The following is a 17,932-nucleotide window of genomic DNA, read 5'->3' on the forward strand; positions in this document are numbered from 1 at the left end:
GCAGGAAATCAAGATTTTTTAGGATGTATTTTGCATATTGAAAGACCTGAATTAACCCTGCCTTGAATTGAGAGAAGAGCAGAGGCACAAAGAAAGCAGAAAATCTATGGAGAGTTAGATATATTTCACTTGTTTTCATGTGTCCTATTGAGCCAATTATGAGTAATAGTTTGTTGTTTACTCATCAAGAGTCTTTTAAAAGTGAAAATCAAAACAGGTGGCAGGGAAAGCTTTTCAAATGCTGGAATAAAACATATCTCCTAATGATTAGTTTTTTCATGCACTTTCTAAAATACCAGAGAAGGACCCTAGTGAAAATCAATTCACCATTTCCTCTTGAGTGTCCACCGTTGCTGAAACTGTTCCATCCCAAAATTAGTAATTGGAAAGAAAAAAGCATGCTGCTCAGCAGTTGCTTCCTTGAGAGTTGGATTGTGGGGTTGGAGCTTCAAATAACATAGTCAAGATGACAAAAAAATCTCTCACAAAATGAAGCTTATTAGATTCCTGAGTCAGACTATAATCAGATCAAAATTCCTGTGAAACTCTGCCTTGAAAAAACTCTAGCAGAGTTTCTAAGCTACCACTCTGAATGTAGAATCCATGGCTAATTTCACAGCAAAAGTGATGGGAAAATTAAGGGATGATTTGGAGTTTTTCAGAGAGAAAAAGGGAAGGTTCTAAGAAATATGCTTGGAGATACAAAGGTGCATTGTATACTGTATATAGCAGAGACACCCTGTGGGATGGTGAATGTTGAAAGATAATGACACTGGAAATGTTGACTCTAAGCTGTGAAGTGTCTTGACATGTTTGTCTTTTGCAAGCTGTGGGCAGTCATTGTGAGTTTTTACATTGACATGTGTCATGGTGTATTTTAGTAAGAAAGCTTGCTCTGACAAGAATAAGGAGATGGATTCCAATGGAGGAGATAGGAAGAATGAGTTACTGCAGGCTAAGACAGGTAATATTAAAGACCTCAAGTAGGGCAATGACAGAAAGTAGAGAAGAGTGTTTAGATGTGGCATAAGTTGATGGACAGTGGATTTGGGGGTAGTAGGAGAGGAAAGTAGAATTGAGATTTCTAATTTCTGTAATTAGGTGGATGGTACTGTCACTAGGCAGTATATAATAAGATGCCTGGGATTTCTGTTTGGTTTGGTTTGGTTTGATTTGGTTTTCCCTGGAGTGGTGAGTGGAGAAGAGAGATGAAGGAGATTTCAGTTTTGATATGTGGTGAATATTCCATCTGAGTTCTGGCTATTGGAATATGGAATTTGAAATCAAGTAAATGTGTGCAATTCACCATATCTGAGACCACAGGAGTAGTCTGTTAGCTAGGTCCTTTGTGTCTTTGTATATTTTTACAAGACTCTGAGACCAAGATCAACACTAATGTAAAGCTCAGAATATATTATATCTTTAGTAAAGATATTACATTTTTTCATAGAAGGGAGAGCAATCATCCACATTAAATTGTTTGAATTTGTAAATCTGCAAATGTTGAATATGTTCCTCTCAGTTCTTGTTGAGAGTTATTTATTTTTTTATCATGTCTTTTACTATCTGAGTTCAATTCACCCAAAGAAACTACAAACCTTAAAAAGAAAAAATAAAAGTCTTTAAGAATTGATTAGTAGCTTCATTTGCAAATATTTTCTCCCATTCTGAGGGTTGTCTTTTCATCTCGTTTATGCTAATCTTTCCTTGAATGCTTTTAAGTTGTCTAAGTACCATAGAACACACTTTTGTTTAAATGCTTTTCTGGTTCTAAATAATCATGACTCATTTTTATCAACTATTATGCAAAATATATTTCACAGTTTAAAGAAGGCAATGACCACCCAATATTCTTTTAAAATAAAGACACTGAAGTTCAAAGAAGTTAAATAATTCATAAACAAGAAGCAAGGGCCTGAATACAAGTCCAGGTTTGTCTGACTGCAAAGTATACCCTCATTCAAGTACATTCTGGTTCTTCTTAGGTGAAATAGAACTAAGTATAGGCTAATTGTTCCATGAGAGACTAAGCCTTGAGATCTTATGAAACTGAAGTCATAGCACTTTCAATCTCGCTATTATACCAGACCATTTTCATCTTTTGGTAAATTTAATCATCAGGGATCAGAGTGGCTATTGATTGAAGTATTCTGAAAAGAGCGATTTGATCCCATGGTTTTATGTGGTTTTGTGCCCTCCCCCTAACTCCTCACTGGACTCGACACAACCTTAGCTAACCACAATACTCTCAATCTTAATTTTATGTTGAAAACACAAGGCTAAAAAGAAATATAATTAGCTCACATGTTAGGGAGCTCACACTCTTTTGTGAATCGTTGGAAAGCATATGTTTGATAATTTAGAAGGGCATCTAATAATTATATTGTTAGAATGCATTATAATTTGTTGGATGCTTTCAAATATAACATGTCATAATTATCACTTATTTCATTTGAATTTAAAATATAAGACCCTGTGAGAAGTAAAAAAAAAATCCTAGTTCTAAGTGCAATTCTCTAATCCACTAATACGGTTACCCTTGATTAGCTAGCTTGTCACATTATCACCTTCGATAAAGAAAACCCAAAATGGGAGGGTACCATGGGTGTAACAAAACACCATACCTTGTAAATTGATATTCATTCATAAAAGCATAAGGTAGTACCATTATAAGAACACACTGTATTCAGTTATGTATTACAGTCACAAAAAGAGTTAATAGAAACATCAAAAAGCTATTCTGTAAGCTGTGCCTGACAAAGGAATTTTTTGTTACAATAGTGCTAAGGAAACTATTGATGTATTTCATTGTAGTAGCCAGTACATTAATGCCAAATGAGATAAATTCATTAATAGGACACTGAAATGAGAATAGAAAATGACTTAGTCACACCTGTCCAGTTTCGAATACATATTATTTTATGACTTTTTCTTCATTATGCTGACAATGATAACTGGTAGGAAAATAGATAATAAAGGAAGAGACATTTTAAAAAAGAAAACATGACAAATACATTATATTTTTGTAAGTCTGCCTAAAGAATAATCTTATTTAAAAAAATATAAATGAACTTATATGAAAACTAAAAACATGTTATTTGCAAATAAACAGAAATTTGAGTGGAAATTATGAATATGGAGTATTTATTGCCATTCAGGTTAGGAAAAAATCCACAATATATATATTATTCACATATATAAAACCTCTATCACTGAAATTCTCATTTTTATAAATAGTTAAGCATTTTAGCACATAAATACATACTCTCCCCTGGCCCTCTGTATCTACAAGCATTTTGGACATAAAGCTGATAATTTTCTCAGTGTTAATAGTGTTTATTTTTTAATTTTTAAAGAATTTTTGTATGAAAATAGCTTTTTAAAATAAGTTTTTATGTTGAAACAATGAAAAAAATTATAAAAAGTTCAAAGTACTATACAAATAACTGTTCTGAACTACTCGATGGTAAACTGCAAACATGGTATCCCATCATTCCCCAGTACTTTAGTGTGTATTTGTTACAAACAAAAACATTCTCCTACCAAACCAAAGCAACCCTCCAAATTAGGAAATTAACATTGATACATTGCTATCATCTAATCATCAGACCCTACCCAAGTTTTGCAAGTTTTGCCAGGTGTCCCAATAAATTTTTTTTTTAATAGCAGAAGAACCAATTCAGAAACACTACTTTTAGTTATAATGCCTCTTTAGTCTTCTTCAGTCTGAAACATTCCCTCCATCTTTTCTTAACTTTCATGATCTAGTGTCTCTCATTAACAGTGCTTTAATGTACCTCTGGTTTCAATTTATATTTATAATTCAAGGGGATCTTTTTCTTAGAGCATTTCCAGATAACGTACTATGCTTCTGCGCCTTCTGTGAATATATGTGTGTTGTGTGTGTGTCTTTAGAGATTCACAGAGGGGGAATACTGTAGAGTTTCTGAACCTTTGTCTTTGGGTGGGGGGGAACACAATAAAAGCAATGATGCTCAAGGAATAAAATCATGTAAATAATAGATACATCATTTACTAGTTTTCAAGCTTACATAGCCTAGAAGTTTCAAAGTATCATTCATGCTTATACTTGGCAAGTTTTCCTTTCAATTATTCCTTAATGATTTTTTTCTATGGAGAGTCCAAAAATTGTCATAGATGATAGTGAAATAAAATTCTATTAATAACCCCAAAGAAAATTTGCTCAATAAAATGTTATCTTTTGAGTGAATATACTAGAAACAGTTATATGATTAAAACAATCCACTCAACAAATTTGGTTCTCTAAAATTGAGAGGGCCCTCTTTTTGGTGCTCTGTCATAGTATACTAGGTATTTTGACAAGGTTTATTTTACATAAAAAGCCAAATCTACTTCTAGGTGAAAATCAAAATGTGAAAACTCACAATGGGTTATGAATATATTGGAAACAGAGACAATTCGGATTTTACAATTAATATGTTTCTGGATTCCATAGCTTTTTCCAGCTTCACAAAGAGTCTAGGATCTAAAAGAAGTCATTGTTACTTCAGACTTATCATTTCTCTAATTGAATCCTTTCTTCTAACAACTCTTAGAGTTCCTTATCCACCAAGTTCATCCATTTTTCCCCTTTTGGATTTGTTCACCAGGGTTTACTTACTTATTGATATTTCCCCAGCAATTCCACTGCAACATGTTTGAAATATTCCTCTCTTAGTTATTCTATTATGACAGTGGATCGAGGAATCACATTTCATGCCTTGTGTTCCCAGGTGGCAGGGCAAATATAAACATTAATATTAGCTTAACCTGTGTTTCCTTTCTTCATATGATTTCATATTTTTATAATTATCACAGACAAATTTACACAACATCATATTTTGGCTCAATTTGCAACAAAGTCACAGTCTTCGTTATGTTATCAACAGACAGGCCATATTTTAACTTTAAGGTTTTAGAAAAATTCTCATAAAAATGGAAAATGTTTATTTAAAGATAAAACCCATCATTATTACTAACCATTTGTATGCTGTTACGTTACTTCCATGGAAACGGTTCCTCAATTTCATTTTAAAATATTATCTTATCCCTTTATTTTCATCTTGACATACGTTTCTTAACTAAATGTATCACTTTTTAATGACAAAGTCAAAGAAATAAGTCATAATACTTTTGGATTTTCTTTAGTTGTTATAAGTATTAATTGCCTTAATTTGAAATTATTTTCTTCCATTGTCATGACTTGGTTATTATATGTAACTTGAAACCACCTGAAGAAGAGAGAGAGAGAGAGAGAGAGAGAGAGAGAGAGAGAGAGAGTGTGTGTGTGTGTGTGTGTGTGTGTGTGTGTGTGTGTGGGTTTAAAATTCAAGGCCCAGCTATCAGCCATTGAGAATCCACTAACTATTTACTCTTTTTGCCTTCATGATGCTCACCAAAGACTCATCTTATTTTAATATTTTGTATCTTATATTATTTTCTATGGGAAAAAATAATCAAGTGACACAAAATGTCCAGGTCACATGACAGATATTTCTCATTGTGAATCAATATATCAGCATTCTTGTTTATTCATTGAGTACTCCCCTATATGCTGGGCACTGCTTTAGGCACGGGAGATTCAGCAGTGACAAAACAAAAAATTCCTTTTCTGAACAGAACTTATGTTCTCCTGAGGAGATCATCTCCAAGCAAACAAAAGGTCAATACAATTTAGATAACCATAAGTGTGAAAAATCTAACGGAAGAGTGAAATGGTATAAAGGCTAAGGGGGAGCAACCTTATATGATGTGATCGGGGAAAGCCTCCAAGGAGGCACCGTTTGAAGAAAGATAGGAATCCTGAGGAAGCTCTAGCCTGAAAAGATTTGAGATAAGAGAATTCCAGAGAGAAACAAATAGTGCAAAAGCTCCAAAATGGGAACAAATTCATTTTTGGACGACCCTTCAAAATTAATTAAGAGGATAATTCTGCTATGAGGACAAATTTTATCATAGAAGTCAAAGGTTTTTTTCTTTTTGGTTATCTAGTTTTTTCCAGATATTCAATGTCCTCAATTATTACACACAATCAAGAATGACTGTGTCAATGAGTTTTAAGCAAATGTGTACCTTAGGAAAGGAACAGTGTGAAAAAATTGATAATGCTAAATTCTATTTAATAACAGAAAGAATTTGTCCTAAAATCTGCACATATCAAAAGTCTCTATCAGTTTACCTTAAAGAGACATTTTAATGTATGTTATATCATAATTCTTCACATTTTTACATTTTTCATAGCTTTACAGGCATTTAGACTTTAAGACAGAAGATGAAAAGAAGAGAAAAATCACTGAAGACCTGCTAAACATTTGACATCTTGTTTGTGTCCATGAGGAAATCATGAGCTATCTCTTCTTGGAGTAATTATTAAAAAGCTAAAATTGTTTTTTCCAAAAACTATCTTTCTTCCTTTATTTTCATTAGAAGTGTAAAAATAAAGGATAGTAGAAAGCTCTCATATGTCTCTCTATTACAGGTCTAGATTGGTGATCAGAAGGTACTACATATAATACATAATAAAAACAGAGTTTATCTTTATTCACGACAGAACTTTCTGCAATTCTCATTTTTATAGACATCAAAACTAGGATAAAGTTCACCATACATTATGCATGTCCTTGGTTCTTTTGATTTTTGTCTATAAGGTAAAAAATAAGCATACTAGATTGAAAATAATTTTGCAGATTTTTTAAATGTAAAAACTGTAACAGCTATACAAATTGTACAAATATAACAGTCTACCAAGGAGACTCTGTGTCATTTCCACACATCTTTACAAGTGTTTTTTTAAAATGCCAAACAAAGTTAAATGCATATTATTCTACTTATTTGAATTCTGTTTGATACTGGGCCACTGTCTCACAGCCTACAGAATACCCATTCACCAATTATGAGCATTGTTACTCATTACTCTGAACTCTGGTAATACATTACCATATTACTCTGGTAATATAAAGTCCATATTACCCATCTATGGTCAGGCTTTACATTTAAATTTTATATTTTAAAAATACATATTTAAAAACCTGACAACCTGTGTCAGATTTATTTTTTATTTCATATCAAAACTTATTTAAGAGCAGAGGGGAAAGGATTCTCCTCCACACCATCAATATTTTCTCTTTGACCCAAATGTTCATGTTTAGGTGAAGGAGACAATTGCTCTTTCACCATAGTTTAGTGTGTAATTAGCCTTGTTTTCACTCTACTTTAAATGGAGACATTTAAAACATGGGGGATGGAAATGCATTTGCAGTAGATTAATGCTGAACAAGTAACACTTTCAACCATATTCACATTTCTGTTTGTGCCCCCAACGTGGAAGAGGTGCCTTCCAAGACTATGCATAGTGCTTTGGCTTACAGAAAGACCACTCAAAAGTGCAGGTTATCCAGATATGGTGACATTTCTCCTTTTCACGTTCTCTCCTTGTCTTCCACTTATGGAGGAATGAATAGATGTTTTATCTCTATGTATATATTTAAATTAAATCCGTATAATTATTGAAAGCTTTATATTGCCCTGACAGAATTTTCATACATATCTATGTAACAAAATGTACTTGATAGTATTGGACTGATATACTGGCTGAAAAAAATCAACGAATTCAGTGTAGTTTTCTTAGAGAAGGAATATAAAAAGAAAAAATTAAAATTAAGTTTTGGTTCAGCAGACGAAAGGTCTCTAAATCCTGCTGATATGTTTCAAAAATTAATCACTGTACTCAATATTTTTCAGCAATACTGCAGGAGGGTTAAAATAGCAACATAGTACTTTCAATATTTTAACTGTAGCATATACAAGTCATAATTATTTATTTGAGTAAAAAAATCCCCACTTTAAATAATTTTTGACTTTCAAAGATATTTTTTTCTGTACAGCACAAAATTCTATCATTAGACATAAATAAGGCAAAGCAGGATGAAACAAGTTTATTAAACTAAACATTGAATAAAATGTTGGAGATTAGTTTTTACATAAAAATATTCTGTATTTTTATGTAAACCAGATTTTAAACAGACTGTTAAAAAGGTATAGTTTGAAAGAATGTATAAATATAAATTTTCTGCCAAATCATTTTAGGATCTCTAAAAACATCAATTTTATGAAATATTTTTGTGTATTTTTGATTTAAAAACAAAATTATCGCAAACCATAAATTAACTTGATATGTTAAGCATTCTATTAGGTTGAACCTTTTGAAACTGTTGATTGTTTGGGGGCTATAAAAATGTCAGTTTCTTAAGTTTCAATGCAGTAACTTCCTGGTGTGTATGTTTAAGAAGAATCTTAAATGGGCTCTTCCCACATTTACTTGTAATTACACAGTTTTATAAAGCAGATACATTCTTGATATGAATCCCTTATAATACACTGTACATTTTAGCCCCTAGAAAAAAATTGTAGAAATATTAACTCAATCATAATGACAAAGCATAGCCAAGATAAAAATAGCTGTCTTTTTCCTACTAGTGAAAAATCACAATTCAAACTTAGAAAATACTCAGCCACTTACTTTGGTAGAGTTTTCAAGTGATTTTCTCTTAACTCCAATATCCGCAATTTGGCAAGTCTGTAGAAATAAATTTAAAAATTGCTTCTTAATATTTCTCTATAAAACAATATTCTTATGGTAAACTGTTACTTTATTATCCAAACAACTATGCCCAAACATTACATACCATGGTTACAGATTTTTAAGAATTATGCAAATTGGTTATGAGTAGGGTTGCATCAACATTGGAGAATAACAAATATCCCTTTCCTAAAAATAAAGTTCTTTCAAAGATATCGAGACCAAGTAATCTAAATCTCCTATGTTTTATAAAATTATATTCACTGTTGTTTGATTGTATGCATTCAACAGATTATTGAATATCTACTAAATACTAGATGCTGCATTCACTGAAACATGGTGATACTTCCCCTCAAGAGACAATAAATGAATTTTTAACGCAAATAATATAGCATACTGGTTAAAAGCTTGAGCTTTGTGATCAGACAGATCTGGGTAAAATTCAGACTCTTTCATATCCTATCTGTTTTTTGCCGTGTGACACTGGGCAAATTAATTAACTCCTCATAACTCCAGTTTCCTCATCTATAATGAGTATGTGATAATAGTACAAAATTTATAGGGTTTCGAATATTAAATGATGTCACACATGTAAAGCATAATGCCTGGCACACCATAAGTTTTAGTATGTGTTACGTTATTACTATTCTTTAATTGAAAAATGGGAAAAGTGCTATAATATACCATATTTAATTGACTCAGATTAACATCTGAACATTTCAAGTGGATGCACATTTAAAAATGTATAGTATCATCTATCCTATGACAGTACTGGAGTTGGGATAATCTTGTGAAGGGGATGAGAAGTGTTCACAGTTTCTGTTGCTTGCATAACATTTGTAATTAGAAATGCATTTTCACATTTAAGTATTTGTTAGTGTTTGCAATCTGGGACATGCTATTGTTACTAATGCCTATACTGAGCTTTAAAATGTACTCAGTTGAGGCTACTTTAGGACAAATATTAATTGAATTATCCAAATCCTTAGTGATGTGGGAATATTTCACTATTTGAACTATACAATTCACCTACAAGGTCCCATATTTACTGTGCTTTTAGATATTCAACTAGTTCTCTTCTCCTTTCCTTTGTGTTTTGAGTTCTACCAAATTTCCAATTTATTTTTAATCTTATAACTCAATCTTTATTTGAAATAAAGTGATTTAGTTCTTCAGAGCATGGGTATATCACTAAAGAAGTTTCTTAAACAATTATATATCTCAAATCTTCATATTTGTACTGTTGTAATAATATTTTATGACTTAGATTGGCCTTTAGGGGCACTAAATCTCAGGTTTTGGAAAGTATCTTAAAACATTCTTTTGTTAAATTATCCAGCTGAAAGTTATAGAGCTTTTTAGATTACAATAATAAAAAAGAGCATTTTTTTGGCAGACAATTCACATAAAATTGAATTCTAATTTCTAAGTGGTTTGGGTTTTGATATTATGTTATCTGTTTGCCCAAATTTCTTCCCCTATATTAGGATTAGTAAAAAAGAATGGACAAAATGCAAAAGTGTGTCTTAGGGAGATAAACATTTCCTGATTTAATAAACCAAAGGTATATTTGTAGTGTTACCATCAGTACCAGAGGAAAATCTACTTTATGTGGACAAATGGTGAAGTATCAATTCATTTAGAAATGAGGCAAATGCTCTTTTGAATATCTGTGAATTTTCAGAACTGCCCAAGTGTATGGTATTTGTAGGTATTGTGAAATCATGATCTACAAAAGTAAGGGAATTTGGAAAAAACTTTCGAGGTGATTTCTGTATGCAAATGGAGGCTGCTACCTGTTAAGGGACTTCATTATTCCACTGGGTTCTTCTTAATGTCATATATTAGCTTCTGCCAACAGATTGGTGTCGAGTTACACTCAGTCAGTTATTTGAACAATTTTAAAGATGATCATTTAGAAAAATGCAGTTAACAATAAACTTAAAATGTCTTAACTTTCAAGATATATCTTTTATATTTAAAATAGCCAAGACATGGAAAGAAAGTTTCCATTGACAGATAAATGGATAAAGAAAATATGTGCATATATATGTATGCGTGTGTGTGTGTGTGTGTGTGTGTGTGTGTGTGTGTGTGTGTGTATATATATATATATATATATAAAGCCATAAAAAAGAAGAAAATCCTGCCATTTGCAACAACATGGATGGACCTTGAGGGCATTATGCTGAGTGAAATAAGTTGGGCAGAGAAAGACAAATACTGCGTAATCTCACTTACATGTGAAATATAAAAAGAAAAAAGAAACCTCATAGATAAAGAGATCAGACTTGTGGTTACTAGAGGTGGGGGTGGGGTGGGGGGAACTGGGTGAAGGTAGTCAAAAGACACAACTTTACAGTTATAAGATAAATAAGTACTAGGGATGTAATGCACAGCAGTATTACTATAGTTAACACTGCTGTATGGCACATGGTATATTTGAAAGCTCCTAAGAGAGTAAATTCTAAAAATTCTCATCACAAGGCAAAAAACTTTTTCTTTGTTATTATATGAGGTAATGGATGTTAACTAAATTTATTGTCCTAATCATTTTGTAATAAATTTGTCATTACTATGTTATATACCTTAAACTCATATAGTGTTGTGTCAATTATATCTCAATACAACTGAAAGAAAAAAAATTCACTCTAGAACATCTAGAAAACATTGAAAATATAAAGATGAAAATAAAAATCATCCATAATTTCACTTCCAAGGAAATAGTCTTTTATTTCATGTACATTCATATTAGTATGGAAAATACAGCTTATATATAGCTATGATATGTTTTGAACATAACATCATAGGAATTAAAAGATATTCCTCTAGGCAAGATTATAAATTGCTACATGGTATTGTCATATGGATGTTCCATAATATATTCAACCAATCTCCTAGATGGATGTGTGCTTCCATATTTTTCATATTGTAAATAATGATAAACATCCTTGTCCATAAATCCTAGTGTGATACATGATGATATGATACATTTCTAGGAATGAATTACAAAGGCAGTAGTTGTAAATATTTTCAAATCTTTTTTTTTTTTTTGCTGTACGTGGGCCTCTCACTGTTGTGGCCTCTCCTGTTGCAGAGCACAGGCTCCAGACGCGCAGGCTCAGCAGCCATGGCTCATGGGCCCAGCCGCTCCACAGCATGTGGGATCTTCCCGGACCGGGGCACGAACCCGTGTCCCCTGCATCGGCAGGCGGACTCTCAACCACTGCGCCAACAGGGAAGCCCAATATTTTCAAATCTTTTAAAGCACACTGCCCTGCAAGGAGTATATAACATTCTGCAGTTTCATCAGCAGTGTGAGGTTATCTCTTTCCTCATAGTCTATAAATAACTTTACACTTTTTATAACATGCTAGAGCACAAAGGCCCTTTGTTGCCGTATTAATTTGTACTATTTTTATTAGTTATGATGATAAACAATTTTTGTGTTGCCAATTTGTACATTTATTATGAACTGCCAGTATGTGTCATTTACCCATTTTTTCCTAATGAGAAGTTTAACTTCATACTCATTTGTAAGAATTCTTTATAAGTTAAGGATATAATTTACTTTCCATATTCAGTGGAAATATTTTCCTATTTATTGTTTTACTTTAATTTAAAAAATATTTTCTAATATTTTATTTTAAAAGCATTTTACTAATTCAAATCTATTCATTTATGATATTTCCTTTTGTTTCTATGCTATAAAGGCATTTTCCAACCCAAGAGTCAAAAATATCCATGTGCATATTTTTCCAGATCATTTCTGATTTTATATTTAACTCTTTAATTCATCTGGAATTTGATTATTAATGACATGTAAAGACCTAACTTTATTTTTTGCAAAATGTTTCATTAATTGACATGGTCTCATTTACTGGACAAGAATGAGGGTGTATTTAATTCCAACGGTCACTTTTGAAGCCTCACCTACTGGTGCTGGTACAGTACTTACCTAAAGTGAAAGAAAACTGTATCGTTTAAACTTCTTATTCTTACCTTCCAAAATTGGCTGGAAGAAATTCAAGAAAGGCATCATTCAGGTAGAGCTGGGTCAGGTTTAGAAGCTGTGTGAAGCCATCAGGGAGTCTAGAAAGGAGTTAAAGGTTTAGTCATTGCATAGATGTTGCCATAGAAACAGAACAAAAAAATATATCTCTAAGGAGAAAAAATAGAAGTGTAATAAATTTTCAACTCTCCTTTGGTATCACAGTAATGGAAGAATTTACTGAGCATGTTGTTACAGCTTGAAAATTTTGCCTGTTATTTAAATAAATTGGCATTCACCCACCTCCACACTACTTTCCTATGCTGAGATTTATGTTATTGCCAAAGTCAGAGACATCATTTCTTACTGTTGCCCTAACCTTATGCACACCAGTGAGATATTTTTATGGAAATTTCAAGTTGTATGACATGTTTTGTAATTTTAAATTTAATGTTTTTTCCCAATAGCATATTCACATATATAGTCAGGAAATGCTATCTACTCATTCAGTTAATCATTAAAATTTGTCTACAGTTTGTGACAATGATGACTAAAGCTGCCCAACATGAAAAGGGAAGGAGTATTTTGTCCCTTTAACTGATAATTTCTTTAATGCAGGCCCAACATACATGTACATTATAATTCAAATTGATCCAATTCATGTGCATTGAATAAAAACATTGTCACAGTAATTAAACCGAATCCTAAAGACTTTAAGAAACATTAAAAGAGTTGAGAAAATATCCTATGGGAAAATCCTACTACTTAGATAAAACAATTACTTGAAATGTTTAAATCAGTTTTACCAAAAAGATTTAACTCCAGGATTTTTCTTAAAAGGATATTATTTTTTAATAATTAAATTTCTACTTAAAATTTTTAATGTTTTTATCTAGGCTTTAGACAAGACCATGTTCTTTCACAAAATACTTCTAAATACTGTTCATATCTGCCTTCCCCTAAAATTCCGACCTATCTCCTTCCTTGAATTTGCTGACAAAATTATTTAAAGAGCTGCCTCTACTCACTATTTTTTACTTTACTCCACAAGCTATTGCTTTCTGGCATCTACCCTAACTCTATTACTGAAACTGCACTCACCAAAGGCTCTTAAGCCCTAATTCCATTAACTTCATTTCATTTCATAACCCACACTGCCTAGCAACAGTTGCCATCACTGATTGTTCTCTCCTTCTGGACTTCTAATATACTATTCCTGCTCTTCCCCCTACTCCTGGAACACTATATCTGAGTTTCATTGCATGGTTTCTCTTCCTCTGACCAATCTTTGGTTATGAAATGTTTTATGTATATAAAAGAGTATAGCAGAACACTCTATACATAAATCACAGCAAGTTCCTTTTTGACCCACCCCCTGGAGAAATGGAGATAAAAACAAAGATAAACAAATGGGACCTAATGAAACTTAAAAGCTTTTGCACAGCAAAGGAAACCATAAGCAAGATGAAAAGACAACCCTCAGAATGGGAGAAAATATTTGCAAATGAAGCAACTGACAAAGGATTAACCTCCAAAATTTACAAGCAGTCATGCAATTCCTTATCAAAAAAACAAACAACCCAATCCAAAAATGGGCGGAAGACCTAAACAGATATTTCTCCAAAGAAGATATACAGATTGCCAACAAACACATGAAAGAATGCTCAACATCACTAATTATTAGAGAAATGCAAATCAAAACTACAATGAGGTATCACCTCGCACCAGTCAGAATGGCCATCATCAAAAAATCTAGAAACAATAAATGCTGGAGAGGGTGTGGAGAAAAGGGAACCCTCTTGCACTGTTGGTGGGAATGTAAATTGATACAGCCACTATGGAGAATAATATGGAGGTTCCTTAAAAATCTAAAAATAGAACTTCCATATGACCCAGCAATCCCACCACTGGGCATATACCCTGAGAAAACCGTAATTCAAAGAGTCATGTACCCCAATGTTCATTGCAGTTCTATTTACAATAACTAGGACACGGAAGCAACCTAAGTGTCCATTGACAGATGAATGGATAAAGAATATGTGGCACATATGTACAACGGAATATTACTCAGCCATAAAAAGAAACGAAATTGAGTTATTTGTAGTGAGGTGGATGGACCTAGAGTCTGTCATAGAGTGAAGTAAGTCAGAAAGAGAAAAACAAATACAGTATGCTAACACATATATATGGAATCTAAAAAAAAAAAAAAAAGGACAGGAATAACGATGCAGACATAGAGAATGTACTTGAGGACACAGGGAGGGGGAAGGGTAAGCTGGGACAAAGTGAGATAGTGGCATGGACTTATATATACTACCAAGTGTAAAATAGATAGCTAGTGGGAAGCAGCCGCATAGCACAGGGAGATCAGCTCAGTGCTTTGTGACCACCTAGAGGAGAGGGATAGGGAGGGTGGGTGGGAGGGAGATGCAAGAGGGAGGAGATATGAGGATATATGTATATGTATAGCTGATTCACTTTGTTATAAAGCAGAAACTAGCACACCATTGTAAAGCAATTATACTCCAATAAAGATGTTAAAAAAAATAAAAGAGTATATATGTACCCACAGTATAATTTAATAAATAGAATCGGTGCCTTTAACACCCTCTAGGTGTCCCTCCCTGACTACATCTATTTGCTCCACAAATTCCTGAATGATGTTTACCCTTCTGCTTTTTAAGGAGTTTTACCACACCTATATAAATCCCTAAAAAAAGAAAAAAAGTCACATGGTTTTGCATGTTTTTGAACATTATATAAATCAAATCATACTATGAATATTTTTCTGAGACTTTTAATAATTCATATTATTAAATAATTCACTGATTAGTTAAATGAAATTCATTCATTTTGATGTAGATGACTGATCACCATAGCATAGTATTCCATTGTATGAATATACCACTATTTATTTATCATTCTCTATCTAATTGAACATTACAGCTGCTTCTAGTTTTTTGTTTGCGTTTCTATTATATGTTCTATTTATTTTTAACATATATTCTGGTGTACCAGAGTTTACTTAAGTTATATTGCTGGTTACAAGAGATTAATGTCCCTATGAATAGGTCTCAGCTAATGACTAGAAGGAGTATAAATACCTCAGTTCCCTCACCCATTGTGCTTAACAACTCTGTGATATGTGTTTAAACTGTTTCCCAGAGTTTCCCAGAAAGACTAAGGACCAGTGGTCCATACTAGTAAATAGCTTGATAACACATCTTTAACTAGTATTTTCTTAGATCATTTTCTAAATATATTGCTTGAATTATTTTCTAAACTTTTCTGCTGGGGAACCCAAACTAAACACAATTAATATTTATATATCAATTTGGTAGGAATTCTTTATACACTCTTAAGACGCTGATCTTATATGTATTGTTTTTGCTACAAATATCTTGGTTCAATTTGTATTTTGGAGTTGGATTGTTTGTATCTGGCTTCATAGAGGATGTTTCCATAAATTTGCTCCCAAAGGGAGGTAGGATTCATAAAAACAGAAAAGAGAGAGAAAGGAGGCAGGGGAGGAGTGAGGGGTTCTATAACATAGAGGTAAGAATTCACCTGAGATGGGTGACAAAGAGAAGATGAGTTCTAGAGGGAATACTTTATGTACAAGACTATTAGAAATTAAGATTTGAGAATATCAGTAGGGGACAGGATTTATAGGATACTTAATGCTTGACGCAAAGGTTTGAACTTTATCCTATAAGATTAAAAAGAATTTATTGTAGATCTTTGTTTTTCTCTGTTTTTTCCTTTCTATAATACATTAGAGCTCACATCCTGATAGTAAAATAGTTTTTATGATAATGGCACAGATGTCCAATAGATTACAATTCAATTTAACTACTATCTTACTTTGATGTCCTTTTGGTTTCTATAGTCATTTGAGAAAAGAAATCATTTATGACTTTCCAAAAAAGATTAAAATATGTAAAATGAGAAGAATGTTAAAACTTTTTATCTAATAATTTATTTTAACATTGTAACTATTAATAAATAAAAATCCTTTAAAAACACCAATTTTCCAGTTATAGGGACTACTCAGCTTACCTTAGTCTATTTTTCCACACATGTATGCACTAAATGGTATTACATTGTACTACTTCTTTTGATAAAAAATATATTTCTTTAGGCTGCTTCTCTGGCAAAGTTTATCATGTAAGAAAATCTGGCTCTTACATAGAACACTTCTCTAAGGATCTAAGAATTGACTACACTGGGCAGATTCCAATTGCAAAATTGGACTGCGCAAAAGAAGTTATATGAAAAAACCAGAATACAAAGTAAGACAGTTGTTTCAGTCTGCTTATAAACAAAGATGTGTTGACATTGTATATCGAATCTTTCTTTTCTAAAGATGTAGAATTAAAGGGTATATTTATACAGTATGTCTTGTTTAATAACGTGTATTTTTTATTTCAATTTACTTAAGAATTTGTTGAATGGTTACTCTGCACTGAGATTCAAAATTAATGCTTTCTTCCTCATCTTCCCCACAGAATTATATTCATAGATTTAGCAAAATACTTATAACGATTATATTTTATACAAGTTTTGGGAATTTTTTATTCCTGGAATAAATTATACATTCTTTGAGGACAAGGAATTTTTTTAATCTCTGCAATAATCTAGTATTGTATTTTGAAAACATATTATTTGAAAATATATATTCAGTAGGTCTGCTAAAAAGATATTCAACTTTATTCATTATTAATTTTATGGTATGATTTTGTAGCTTTAATAGTGACAGTGGTCCCACTTGTCAACATCATAACTTCCAACATACAAGGACCTGCAAGGAAGAAGATATTCCCTAGCAAGCTAGATAAACTCAATGAAGATGAAAGTCATGGGCTGTCTTCATCTTCCTCCAAGATACTCAATGAAATCCAACATTTTACACTAAGTAAGGGAACTCTAATGAAAGGTTTTCACATTCCTAAAGGCTTTCACATTCCTAAAGTAACTGTGGTTTCCACATTTGACTGATTTATTAAAAAATTCAAAGTATTTTTAAAAATATATACTGGTAAACAATTCTCTCTCTAAGGAAATATTTTCATTTTATTAATGGCTGAAATTAAAAGTGGAGAAAAGGGAACCCTCTTGCACTGTTGGTGGGAATGTGAATTGGTACAGCCACTATGGAGAACAGTATGGAGGTTCCTTAAAAAACTAAAAATAGAACTACCATATGACCCAGCAATTCCACTACTGGGCATAAACCCAGAGAAAACCAGAATTTGAAAAGATACATGCACCCCAATGTTCATTTCAGCACTATTTACGATAGCCAGGACACGGAAGCAACCTAAATGTCCATCAACAGAGGA

At 32.4% G+C, this 17,932-nt stretch overlaps 1 protein-coding gene across 1 annotated transcript in view; it reads right to left on the reverse strand.

The window, feature by feature from the left end:
• LRRC7 (leucine rich repeat containing 7) overlaps positions 1-17,932 on the reverse strand; it is a gene marked incomplete at its 3' end in the record, with an annotated part of 372,290 nt that overhangs the window by 214,837 nt on the left and 139,521 nt on the right. Inside the window, exons 5-6 of the mRNA XM_007466671.1 lie at positions 12,602-12,691; positions 8,540-8,596 (exon numbers count right to left, since the gene is read on the reverse strand). Coding sequence (XP_007466733.1) covers positions 8,540-8,596; positions 12,602-12,691 — 147 coding nt within the window. The remainder of the gene's footprint in view (positions 1-8,539; positions 8,597-12,601; positions 12,692-17,932) is intronic.

The sequence above is a fragment of the Lipotes vexillifer genome, unplaced genomic scaffold (assembly GCF_000442215.2).
Source record: "Lipotes vexillifer unplaced genomic scaffold, Lipotes_vexillifer_v1.1 scaffold797, whole genome shotgun sequence".
NCBI lineage: Eukaryota > Metazoa > Chordata > Mammalia > Artiodactyla > Lipotidae > Lipotes > Lipotes vexillifer.